Source organism: Solanum tuberosum, unplaced genomic scaffold, assembly GCF_000226075.1.
Source record: "Solanum tuberosum cultivar DM 1-3 516 R44 unplaced genomic scaffold, SolTub_3.0 scf00519, whole genome shotgun sequence".
NCBI classification, from domain to species: domain Eukaryota; kingdom Viridiplantae; phylum Streptophyta; class Magnoliopsida; order Solanales; family Solanaceae; genus Solanum; species Solanum tuberosum.
The window spans coordinates 307,714-320,637 of NW_006239445.1; the positions used below are offsets into that span (position 1 = coordinate 307,714).

Sequence of the window (12,924 nt, forward strand, 5' to 3'; positions counted from 1 at the left end):
TATATATATATATATATATATATTTATTTAATTTTCTAATATAAATATAGAATCTACGAAAAAATTACCCCACCTAGGTCCGCCTTTGCTCATGAGTCATGACAGCTACAATGAACTTTTGTTTTGGTGACACTAACACTTTTTTGGCATGTGTAATTGTCTTTTCTGTGATACAGAGAAGGGAATATTATTGAGCATAACAATCAAAAAAATAGATTATGATTGGTTTTATCTGGTAATGCTGGATTAAATATAGTACTAATATTGTTATTATAATTGATTTTTACAGTCATGTAACATATTATTTGTACTTTTCTTTTTCTCAAATTATTAATAAGAGATATGACGTAGTTAATTGGTATGTATGACGTAGTTAATTAGTATTCGCATGGTATATTATTCTTTTTAATTTTTACTATGGTATGTTATTTTGTTTACTTTATTTATTTTTCTATTTGCAAATAACTTTTTAATCTCACAAAAATAAGGATAAGATTTGTACATTATATAGTTAGATTCTATTTGTGAAATTACTTTCTATATGTTATTATTTTTTTGCGATGGTGGTGATGATTTCAATGATTCCTTCTTTCTAGATAGGTTAGTAAAGGGAGAGTAGAAAATTTTGTGAAGATGAAATTAGTGTAGATTATTGGCTTGAAATTGTTCTCTTATGCTTTATTCATTTTTTGTTTAAGATATCTTGTCAAATTCTCCACTCTCTTCTATCGTTTATCTTGTGTACCTTTTCTAATTAATTATTATTATTATAATTAAGAAGAGGTCAAACCTCCTCTTATTCTAGAGCACTATCATAAGTAAACATATTTTTCTTATGATACGTAACACTTTTTACATATTAATATGGTTAACCTTTTTTCCATTTTATTTTGTTATTTAAAATAAATAAAAGTATTTATGGATATATCGAATCTAATCTAATGTACACGTCATTGTGGATTTGAGCAGGTATTGGGCTACGGTTGGGCTGGGCTTTTAAGGAAATACGTAGTTGAACCGGCACATATGTGGTGGCCCAGTACACTTGTTCAGATCTCCCTTTTCCGGTACAGCATTTTTCATACTTTATAAGTTTTTATTATGAATGGCATAGGAATAACATCATCAGAAAATTACGTTATATATATATATTTAAAAAAGTTATGCTTTTGATGTAGTGATAATGAGTGTCTTGCAAGTTGCAATATGATAATGTCACGCTTTTGTTTCTGTTTAATTTAAAATTATTGTGGATTGAGAATCTTATTCTGTAACCTTGTTTATATACTCGTTGTTTTCTAAAATTATTATTAAAAAATGTTAGCCAATGATCTTTGGTTTAATCGAACTCGAGTATCTTTGGAGAACTTAAAGAATTTATTTAATTTGTTGGCTGGAGCCAATTGCATTTTCTTAAATGGGGTGTAAAAAAAAGGAGGGGGGAGAAAATATCTATGTAAAAAAACAAAACTTAGTTTTCAATGTCTTTTTCTTTATGGTAAACCATCTCTTTACATTATTAGATATTGACAATCTTTGAAAAGAAAGAAAAAAAAAATGTTGTCAATTACTTATCTTTTATTTCCACTAACTGGGCTATGATAAGTGGTAAGTTGTCTTCTTCACACCAACTAGGGTTGTGACGGAGTGTTAAGTACTCTTTCATTCAGAAGTCCTGGCTCAAATCGGGATGAACTTTTTCTTTGACATACATGACTAATGACACAACCATATACTGTCATCTAAAATTTACTAAGGTTTCTCGTATAATTAGTTGTTTTATTCAAGAAAAGATTGTAAGGACATATATCAAAGGTAATGATGTATTATATACATTACATGTACCTACATACAAGTATATAGATAGTGATTTAGTTTCTATATTAAGTTTGCATCATTAAGGATCAGACTACAAAGTAAATGGTACTTGCTAACTCATGTTACCGTGGCATCCATTCATAAATAAATGAAATTCATGCTGATGTTGTATCACCAGTCAAAATATGGTTGAAATCTCTTTTTCAAATTTGTAAAATGAAAATAATAAGTTAATCAATGTATCAAAGGGTGTGTAATGTATATCTTATTTTTGGAGTTGTTTATTCTTATTTAGCTAACAAGCACTCTGACAAAGTCATAAATTTTATAGTGCATTGCATGAAAAAGAGGATGACGATGACAATGAAATTGTGAATGCCAATGGAAACAAACGACCAATGTCGCGTGCAAAGTTCTTTGTTATAGCACTTGTATGCAGCTTTTCATGGTACATATTCCCCGGTTATCTCTTCCAAACTTTATCAAGTATTTCATGGGTGTGCTGGGCATATCCAAAATCTGTCACTGCTCAACAGATTGGATCAGGTCTGAATGGCCTTGGAATCGGGGCTTTCACGTTAGACTGGGCTACTGTAGCTTCATTCTTGTTCAGTCCTCTTATTTATCCATTCTTTGCAATAGCCAATGTCTTTGTTGGCTATGCCTTGATATTGTATGTTGTGATTCCTATATCCTATTGGGGGTTCAACGTCTATAATGCCAAAAAATTTCCTCTATATTCCTCGGACTTGTTCACTGCACAAGGTCAGGTGTATAACATATCACTTATTGTGAATAACCAGTTTAAGCTGGATGAAGCCGAGTATGATAAGCAAGGGAGAATAAACCTGAGCCTTTTCTTTACTCTTACTTATGGATTTGGATTTGCCACCATTGCTTCTACTCTTTCTCACGTCGGCTTGTTTTATGGAAGGTATATTCTCCTCATTTTCCTTTCCATTGCATTAGTCTTGTCTTTGCAATTTTCTTGGAATCCGAAAGTATTTTGCCTCTAATTTGATACCAACTGATGTTTTTGTTGTATTTCTGAACTTGTATCTCATGTAGAGAGATTTACCAACGCTTTCGAGCTTCCTCAGTGGGAAAGGTTGATGTCCACACGAGGCTGATGAGAAGATACAAAGACATACCTTCGTGGTGGTTTTACTTGCTTCTCCTCATGACAACTCTGGTGTCGCTTGCCCTTTGCATCTTCCTGAAGAGCCAAGTTCAGCTGCCTTTCTGGGGACTCCTCCTCGCAGCTGGACTTGCTTTTATATTCACGCTTCCCATCAGTATCATTACTGCAACCACAAATCAGGTAACTGAAATGTTGATCTAGCATTCTCTTTGGATGTCTGATAAGATCAAAAGGTTCCATACGACTGATTGTTTTGTGCATATTGGTTTGTTACATCAGACTCCAGGACTAAACATAATCACTGAGTACATCATGGGGACTATTTATCCTGGAAGACCTATCGCTAATGTGTGCTTCAAGACCTATGGCTATATGAGCATGACTCAAGCAATCTCCTTTCTCAGTGATTTCAAGCTTGGTCATTATATGAAGATACCTCCACGTTCCATGTTTTTAGTCCAGGTACACTTTTATCCATAATTGGTTAGGCAGAATTCTATACATGCTAAATACTTCAACCTAGCTAGCAAATCTACAATGACCATCCAAATTCAAGAGTTTTAATGTTACGACTCCATAATAGAGAATGCAAAAGCTCAAATAACTGGTAAAGTTGTTGTCATGTGACAATGTCACGGGTTTGAGCTGTGGAAACAACCTCTTGTAGGGTAAGACTACATATAATAGATCCTTGTGCTCCTGCCTTTCCCTGAACCCCGCGCATAGTGGGTGCTTAGTGCACCGGGCTGCCGTTCTCTTTTTACTTCAAAATTTGGGATGAAACAAAAATACAATCAGAACCAGAACATGTAATTGGATATCAAGATGGATTTTAACTAATGCATTTTCTCTAGTGTGGTTCTTTGCTTTTAGAGTCACCTCATGACATTCTCTCTGTTCCAGTTTGTTGGAACCATAATTGCAGGAACCGTTAACCTGACCGTTGCATGGTGGCTCTTGGGTTCTATTGACAACATATGTCACCAGGATAAATTTTCCAACAGCCCTTGGACTTGCCCCGGTGATCACGTCTTCTTTGATGCATCAGTCATTTGGGGTCTCGTGAGTCCTAAGCGAATTTTTGGCCATCTTGGAAATTACTCAGCACTGAACTGGTTCTTTCTTGGCGGATTGCTTGGACCAGTTTTAGTGTGGTTACTACATAAGTCATTTCCGAAACAAACGTGGATACCCCTCATTAACCTCCCTGTGCTTCTTGGAGCAACAGCTTTCATGCCACCAGCAACTGCACTCAACTACAATTCTTGGATTTTGGTGGGGACGATTTTCAACTTTTTCGTTTTCAGGTACAGGAAGAAATGGTGGCAGAGGTACAACTATATCCTTTCCGCAGCATTAGATGCTGGAGTTGCCTTTATGGCTGTGTTGCTCTACTTTACTGTGGGGATGGAGGATAGAAGCATAAATTGGTGGGGAAATAGTGACCCTGAGCATTGTGATTTAGCAACTTGTCCTACAGCAAAGGGCATAACTATAAATGGTTGTCCAACTTTCTAGTTTCTTAATGTTTTTTCTTTGTTAATTCTACCTACTTTGGTTTACACAATGTAGGGAAATTTCCCTGTGAAATCGACAAAGAAACGCGAAGCATATAGCTTAATTGTTGAATTCTCAAGTATGAACTTGTATATAACTTTTCATTCTTGTATGTTGAATTATATTAATCAATCTGAAGTTATACAGATTGGGAAGAAAAGTTATACTACATTTTTATTTCTGGACTGTTGTCTGATTTCTTGATGATAATTGGGCAAGTTGAATAACTTGTGAGTCATGATCCACGAGTGGCTGGGATGGCCCGTATCAGAGTCATGATCGAATATGACACTTGCTTAATTAGTGGCTTAGTTAAGATGTAAAAGTTGTGCCCTTGCTATGAGCTATAACTTTTGGCATGATAACAAACGTTTGATCCTAACAAGTGGTATCAGAACTAAGGTCATGAGTTCGAGCTCCATAAATTGAAGAATCTCTAGATTGTGGTTTCTGACAAATATGGATATAACACAACTAAACATGAAATAGTTCAAGTCATCTATCTCCTCAAATCAGCAACCATTGACTGAAGAAAAAAGGTGCATGTTTGTTCAAAGGAGTACTGGTGTACATTGTGTGTACTTGTGTTCTCACTAACTAATGCTTCTGTACTCTAGTGGTCACATGTAACTACTACTTTGAAAGACTTCCTTTTCCCCATTCTACAAATTGACTAAGTATTCCGCGTGAAATGCGCAATTTGACCTTGTTTATTTATCAATATAAAGTAAAATTTAACCTATATATATATATATATACATAGTGTAATTTTTCAACGAAGGGTATTCAACTGGACACCCTGACACCACTGTAGCTCCGACCCTGGTGTATGAAAATGCTCAGTTTTATCAGCAAGAGGATTTAATTTGTAGTGGCTTTAATTTCTTTTGTGTCTCAGTCATGTTAGTACATTTACTTTTGCTCATATTTCTTTTAAGTCTTTTAGTCATATGTTAGTTTACTCATTATTTTTATCTCGTATAATAATAGTATGAAATGAGCTTTGCTTGAAATTAAAAATGATATCGTCGATCTTACTTTGCTTAAAATTAAAATGTTTTCTTTTGTGGTTCAAAAATTACGCGTTTCTCTAGATCATCATATATAGTATAGCTGTAAACCTGTAATCCCAATTCCTCTCAATTGACAAGCATTGCTATTTGATACTCTACCCTGTGAAATGACATATTTTGCCACTCCATCCGTAAATTTTTAGTACAATATTGACTTGACATATCCTCTTAAAAAGCAAAGTTATTCTATATAAATCTTTTAATTTGATAGATTTTAATATTTTGAAAAATAACTATAGTTAATAAGCATAGTTTTGAACTAGACAAGTAAAAGTACACGTCTATTTTTATTGTTGTAATTTGACGTTAATGTGTTTGCAATGATTTTTATGAGTTATGAATCACAATTTATTTTGCTTAATAGGTTCTAAATAAATTATTTATACATATTAAATGAACTTCTTAAACACAAATATAAAATTTGAGGTAAAATTACTGAATTTTATCGAACGGTAACTTATTCAGATCAAAGTTCTTTCTTTATCAAAATCAACTTCCAACTATGGTTGAGGAGCAGCATTCGAAACAGTGAACAAGTCGTTACGTTATGTGATAACCCAATTTATATTGATTTGGAATCGGGATTTCCAAATAAACCAAAAACATTAGTAACTACTCCCCCTTTCCCGTTTACGTGTCAAGTTTTGCTTTCGAGAGTCAAACTACATGAATTTTAACCAATATTAATTTAAGATATTAATAAAAGAATGATTACAACATATAGTAATTTTTGTATAGTTTTCGAACATCTGAGCCTAAAATTTAAAATATTAAATTAATCAAACTCAATTTAGCTTGAAAGTCTAGCCAAAATGACTCTCATAAAGCAAAACGTGACAAATAAAAGAAAACAGAGGGAGTAATTACTTATTTCATCAAGAATCATGCGATGTGAGTGGATTAGCAAGATCCTACAAATTTATCCAAATTTAACTTCTAATTACAAGGTTGAACTAAATCACTAATCTTCAATTTAACAAGACGGTTTACTTAAGCAATCAATTATATTACAATTGCAACATTTTGAAGAAATGGCCAACAAAAGAAAAGTTCAAAAGTTGTTCAAACTCTAAACCTTGTTGACGTATTATTATTTCTTATTTTTGTTCATTGGAGCAGGTAGAACTACACAACTCAGAAACCAAAAACACTTAAAAAGAGACATTAATTTCCTATAATATATATAAAAAAATGAGTTGACTACTATGAAAAGTAATCTAACTTACTATTATTAGAGGATTTGGTAACACTAGAAACTCTCTATAAATATTTCAATGCATTTGTTAATCAAATTCATCATACAAAAAATTGATTTTTAAATATGGCTTCTTCTCTTGGACTAGTAATGTTATTTTTATCTTGTGCAATATTCCAAGCCTTTCTAGTTTCTAGTTCCAATAATGGTGGTCTTTTCCCAGATTTATACCAATTTTCATGTCCTGAAGCAAATGAAATTATAATGTCTGTTTTGGAAGAGGCAATTGCTAAAGATCCAAGAATGGCTGCTTCTTTGCTAAGACTTCATTTCCATGATTGTTTTGTTCAGGTATAAACTTTTATACACATTTTCATATACTTTGTTATATTTTTGGGTCATTCATTTTCTCGATGTTAGCAATTCGTCCCCCCCCCCCACATGCAAATGTTGACAACTATAATTTTTCTGTTATGCTAATTATAACTTATGACTTGAGACTAAGTTCAGTTTTAAAACATTATGTCTTAATTAAAAAGTGCATACGCTGAATTTATGCTTTAGACATAACTTGTGTCTTGGGGCATAAGTTCAGGAGTATGAACGTGAGCCTTTTACAAGACATAATACATGCTACTTTTTTTTTTGTAAAAAAGTTTACCTAGCGAAATTAAGTCATAAATAAAGATATTTAAGACAACATATTTTTATAAAATGAGCAGTAGGTACAAAAATTAAATACAACTAATTTGATGAAAAAGAAATATTAAAGACCACCTTGAAACAGGGACAGTCCATGCAAAAACTTGATGTTTAAGATTGTAATTTTGGACCTTTTCTAGGTGCTAAATTTGGCAACAACTCCAATAATTTTATTTTTCTTGTGTTATAGGGTTGTGATGCATCTGTATTATTGGATAATAGTAGTGCATTCAAAAGTGAAAAGGAGGCTGGACCAAACAAGAATTCTCTGAGGGGATTTGAAGTGATTGATCAAATCAAAGCTAAATTAGAACAAGTTTGTCCTCACACTGTTTCTTGTGCTGATATTCTAGCCCTTGCTGCTCGTGACTCTGTTGTCCTAGTAAGCATCTAAACTCCAACATTTCATTCTCATTTGTGTTGTTCGGACTTTCTTAAAATGTTAATGGATGTGTATCAGATCCTTCAAAAAATGTAGTACAGTTTTGGAAAATCTTATAAATGTACAATAACATTTTTGGAAAGTCTAAGCAACACAGACTGCAACGATTTTTAAGGCCCCATTTGGACATGATTTCTCAATTTTTTGAAAATGCGTTTTTCTAAGTGAAATTTTTTTCTACTCACAAAAAAATCTAACCTTTTTAAGTGAAATACATGTTCAAACATGACTTCAACTTCAAATACTTTTTTTTCCCCAAATATCATTCCATCTCATGTCGGGTTAATCTTACGTATTGTAACTGAACTTTACTCATTATAACAATAAATTTACAACAAAAAAAAGTAAAATTTATTACGTTTAAGTAACTGAATTACTGCTATAACCCAAAGTAATAAAAAAGTACTAGTCAATTCAAGATTTTTGCTAATAAGATTGTTACAAATAATATGTTGGAGTAGAGTGGTGGACCATATTGGGAAGTGCCACTAGGAAGAAGGGACTCAAAGAGAGCATATTTCAACAAAGCAAATGCAAATATTCCAGCACCAAACTCAACAATCCAAACCCTCATAAGCCTCTTCAATAGACAAGGCCTTAATGAAAAAGACCTTGTTGCTCTTTCTGGTAAGCTACTTTAATTTGTAGACACTTCTTTCTTGTTGAATTATTTTTCAACACGGTTTTTTATGACACGAAAAATGACTTTCTTCGTACTAAACACACTCATATGTTAAACAGGAGCGCACACCATAGGGGTGGCAAGATGTGTGTCATTTAGGCAAAGGCTATACAATCAAAAAGGTAACCATTTGCCAGATGCAACTCTAGAGAAAACTTATTACAATGATTTAAAATCAATTTGTCCAACAAGTGGTGGAGACAATAATATTACTCCTCTAGACATTGCATCACCAAACAGATTTGACAACTCATATTTCAAGCTATTGCTATTGGGCAAAGGTCTTTTGAACTCAGATGAAGTACTTCTTACTGGAAAGGTGAAAAAAACTAAGCAATTGGTAAAGATCTATGCTGAAAATGAGGCAATATTTTTCCATCAATTTTCTAAGTCTATGGTCAAAATGGGGAATATTAGTCCCCTGACTGAGTTGAAGGGTGAAATTAGAAAGAATTGTCGCAGAGTTAACTAAAACTTTGCTATTTACCAAGTATGTTTCTACTATATATGTATTTATGAGTTGAAGGGTGAAATATGAAAGAACTGTCGCAGAATTAAACTGTTTTATTGTTGTAAAATTTTATATGTTTAAGTAATCCAAGTGACCATTACCTTATCAAAAAGGTGTTCATTTGCCAGATGCAATAGCTGAAATATCAAATCCAAATATTGTCAACACAAGCAAAAATACATAGCCAAAGAGTACTAAACAATATTTCTAAAATCATTAAGCAGAAATCAATGGACAGCCTTCAACTTGAATTCCTTGAGCAGTTGGACAATCAGCCAAATTGCAGTATTCATCAACATTTCCCCACCAATTGAGGTTATCATGATTTGTAAGTCCAAAAACCAGATAAATGAGAACTACCATAAAAGCCAATCCAGCATCCAATGCTGCAGAAAGAACATAATTGTACCTCTGCCACCACTTCTTTCTGTATCGAAAAACAAAGAAATTGAACACAAATCCAACAACAATCCAACTATTGAAATTCAATACGTTAGCTGGTGGCATATTCGCTGTTGCCCCGAGTAGTACAGGAATGTTTATAAGCTTGATCCAACTCTGCCTTGGGAATGCTTTATGCAATAGCCACACTAATACTGGTGCTATCGCGCCTCCTAAAAAGAACCAGTTCAACGCACCATAATTTCCTAAAGGGCCGAAGAATCGCTTTGGTCCAACTAATCCCCAAATTACTGATGCATCATAGAAAACATGATCACCTCTACAAGTCCATGGACTGCCTTCTGGAAGTGAGTCCAATTGACAAATGTACGGAACATGTGTTAACATATACCACGCCGTTGCCATGTTGATTGTTGAAGCTATCAACGTTCCAACTAGCTGAAAATGGATAGCCATATCAAATGTCAGATAAAAACGCGATAAATTTGGATTTGTTCATTTTTAGTAGAGTAACTTACCTGAACTACAAACATTGATCTTGGAGGAATCTTCATATAATGACCAAGCTTAAAATCTTGGAGAAAAGATACAGCCTGTGACATGCTAATATAACCATATGTTTTGAAGCAAACATTGGCTATTGGTTTCCCTGGGATTATTAGTCCAAGAATATACTCTGTGATGATATTTAGTCCTGGTGACTGTAACGAAATAAAAATAGTCTCGTAAAAAAATGTGAATATAAATTTTGGTTAGTGAATTGAACAAGTTATTGACTTACATTATTTGTTGTGGCTTGAATGATACTTATTGGTAGAGTGAAAATAAGTGCAATCGCGCAAGCTAAAATGAGTCCCCACCATGGTAGCTGAACCTGTGATTTCAAGACAGTACAGAGTAGGAGAGACAGAGCTAACGAGAGAGCAAGGATCGTGTGGAACCACCACGAAGGAATGTCCTTGTATTTCCTCATAAGCTTTGTATGTATATCTATTTTCCCATTGTATGAAGCACGAAATCGACTATATATCTCCCTGTTCAATAAAAAAAAGTTCAATGTTCGTCAAGTAAGTATTGATCTTTTACACTTGTTATCTATGCTGCTCATATACTAGGAAAAAATAAAATCTAGTAAGTAAGTCCATATGCAATAGTAAAATCTAGCTATATTCACTTACTTCCCATTGAATAAGAAGACATGTGTGAGGGTAGCGATGATTGTTGCAAAACCGAGTCCATATGAAATAGCAAACATGATGCTGAGATTTATTCGTCCTTGTGCCTCGTATGCAGCAGTGTCTATCTCAAACTTGTTATTGACAATAGCTGATACATTATACTTCTGTCCATTGGCATCGAATAAATCAGTCGAAAAAAGGGGGAAAGTTTTGGCATTGTAGAGGTTTAAGCCCCAGTAGGCTACAGGAATCATCATGTAGACTATTATAACATAGCCTGCCAAGATGTTTAGGATGGCAAAAAATGGAGTGACTAGTGGACTGGTCAAGAACGCGACGACTGACCAATCAAATGTGAAAGATAAAATGCCAAGGCCATGTTGGCCTGACCCAAGTTGGTGTGCTAACACTGATTTTGGAAATGCCATACAGAGCACAGAGAATGTTGACAAAGTTTTGAAGAGGTATCCAGGGACAATGTACCAAGTGAAACTGCATATCAATGCTATTAAAAAGAACTTTCCTCTAGAGTAATTGCCACTGTTTTCTTTCTCATGTAGTGCCCTGCAAAATATCATCAAGTACCAGAATTTGTTATGATAAGTATTTACATCGACTATTGTACGAAAAAGATAGAAGCACAGTAAACAATATCTAACATCCTAGATCAACAAAGATTGTGATAGAGTGGTAAGTACTCCTTTAGAAGTCTCGAGTTCGCGCTTTTGATATGGGACAAGGGAGAACAAAAGTAATAAGATGACACAATGGAAGAAGCCAGAAGGTGAGCTTTTGTACACTATTTTGACAAATTTAAGTTCTCCTTCAAATGTCTCGAGTTCGAGGTCAGATATGAAGTTACCTTTGTTAGAAAATGTTTTAGCCTCGATAAGAGTATTTGAGTTGGCACAAATTAATATTTTGACCCCCTTATAATTAAAACTTGAGGACTCTTTTCACTAGAAGGTGCAATTTTTTTTATTTTTCTTTTGGTTCTTACCTGAAAATAGAGACTTGAGCAAGGGTAGATGGCCACCACATTTCTGCAGGCTCAACCACATACTTCCTCATAATACCAGCCCAACCATAACCCAGAACCTGAATCCATTATAAAATGCAATTAATACAAAAGAAAAACAAGAATTAGCTACGAATTCTATCGGTAAACAGTTTGTAACTAATAAGATTAATTTATTTTATAATTGGTAGCGAAATTGGATTGAAGATGGATTTTTGTTATTTAGTCGCAGAAGTTATTCATGGCTAATTCCTATTATTTTTATATTGAACAAAGATATTACTTGGTACTAGAAATCTAGTGCTTCTCAATTGCTTCAGATTACAAAGTGGGGAATCGAACTCTCACAGTAAAAGTTTAGGTAGTTAACTAATATAGCTACTAGATATGACATTACTATTAGCTTAAATAGGTTGAATAATTGAATTTTCTGAAATTTCGTATCAAGTTAAACTGCGAAATCAAACAAATTAAGACATGTAGAATTAAGAAATATACCTGGGTAGTAATGACAAGGATCCAACCAGCCAAGAAGGATATTTTCCTGTGATAAAAGACCTTAATAATATCGACAATAGTAACAGCATAAGCACCTCCATTACCAAATCCAGCACCAGCATTAGCAAAAATTGAAATTAAAACATGTTCTTTCATGCTAAAAGGACCTGGATTAAGCGAAAATTCGCTTAATCCAAATCCTGGCAAATGAAACTTCCTCGTAGGAAGAACTTTTGCCAGGAGTTTACCTAATGGTAATGACGCAACCTGTGCAGTAATCATACTGATTATAAGTGGATTTTGCCTGTAACTAAAAAAAATGTTGATAAATGACATTAATCCACAAAAAATAATCCCCAAAAACCACATTCGAAATGTCCATACTGGAACTGATGGATCGTCATCTGTTGGTACTGTTAAACGAACTTGTTCTATAGGGGACTCGTCCTCGTCATCAAATATCTCGCAAATTTCTACTTCTTCAATCTTTTTTTCCATGGAGAAATATTATTGGAAAAAATATTTATTTTAATTTTTGTTTGGAATTTGAATGGTTAGTGTTATGATATGAAGATACTTTATATAGACATTATTAGAGAAGTTTAAGAAATCTGTACTTAATTAGTGATTTTCCCAAAATGGTTTTGGTAATGTTTCTTGACGTGAAAATGGGATGAATTCATGGATACATGCAATTTAATCTTATT

At 33.7% G+C, this 12,924-nt stretch overlaps 3 protein-coding genes across 3 annotated transcripts in view; 2 read left to right on the plus strand and 1 right to left on the minus strand.

Annotated features, from left to right (window-relative positions):
• LOC102599682 (oligopeptide transporter 4-like) overlaps positions 1 to 4,676 on the plus strand; it is a 6,664-nt gene extending 1,988 nt beyond the window's left edge. The window contains exons 2-6 of the mRNA XM_006364920.2: positions 970 to 1,067; positions 2,150 to 2,752; positions 2,887 to 3,139; positions 3,239 to 3,421; positions 3,863 to 4,676. Coding sequence (XP_006364982.1) covers positions 970 to 1,067; positions 2,150 to 2,752; positions 2,887 to 3,139; positions 3,239 to 3,421; positions 3,863 to 4,477 — 1,752 coding nt within the window. The 3' untranslated portion in view covers positions 4,478 to 4,676. The remainder of the gene's footprint in view (positions 1 to 969; positions 1,068 to 2,149; positions 2,753 to 2,886; positions 3,140 to 3,238; positions 3,422 to 3,862) is intronic.
• Positions 4,677 to 6,898: 2,222 nt separating this feature from the next.
• LOC102602247 (peroxidase 9-like) lies at positions 6,899 to 9,220 on the plus strand. Its single transcript, XM_006364927.2, has 4 exons — positions 6,899 to 7,135; positions 7,677 to 7,868; positions 8,390 to 8,555; positions 8,670 to 9,220. The coding sequence occupies exons 1-4, from the start codon at positions 6,911 to 6,913 to the stop codon at positions 9,080 to 9,082; spliced, it is 996 nt and encodes a 331-aa protein (XP_006364989.1). The 5' UTR covers positions 6,899 to 6,910; the 3' UTR covers positions 9,083 to 9,220.
• A 117-nt stretch (positions 9,221 to 9,337) lies between these two features.
• On the minus strand, positions 9,338 to 12,715 carry LOC102602583 (oligopeptide transporter 4-like). Its single transcript, XM_006364928.1, has 6 exons — positions 12,218 to 12,715; positions 11,702 to 11,799; positions 10,702 to 11,265; positions 10,305 to 10,557; positions 10,042 to 10,224; positions 9,338 to 9,961 (listed from the first exon to the last, which is right to left on the minus strand). The coding sequence occupies exons 1-6, from the start codon at positions 12,713 to 12,715 to the stop codon at positions 9,338 to 9,340; spliced, it is 2,220 nt and encodes a 739-aa protein (XP_006364990.1).
• Positions 12,716 to 12,924: the final 209 nt, after the last annotated feature.

Coding starts and splice junctions, on each gene's coding strand:
- LOC102602247 (XM_006364927.2), top strand. CDS start 6,911: ATGGCTTCTTCTCTTGGACTAGTAATGTTATTTTTATCTTGTGCAATA. Junction 7,136..7,676: donor TCCATGATTGTTTTGTTCAG/GTATAAACTTTT, acceptor CTTGTGTTATAG/GGTTGTGATGCATCTGTATT. Junction 8,556..8,669: donor AGACCTTGTTGCTCTTTCTG/GTAAGCTACTTT, acceptor TATGTTAAACAG/GAGCGCACACCATAGGGGTG.
- LOC102602583 (XM_006364928.1), bottom strand. CDS start 12,715: ATGGAAAAAAAGATTGAAGAAGTAGAAATTTGCGAGATATTTGATGAC. Junction 11,800..12,217: donor TCCTTGTCATTACTACCCAG/GTATATTTCTTA, acceptor TAATGGATTCAG/GTTCTGGGTTATGGTTGGGC. Junction 9,962..10,041: donor GATCAATGTTTGTAGTTCAG/GTAAGTTACTCT, acceptor ATCCATTTTCAG/CTAGTTGGAACGTTGATAGC.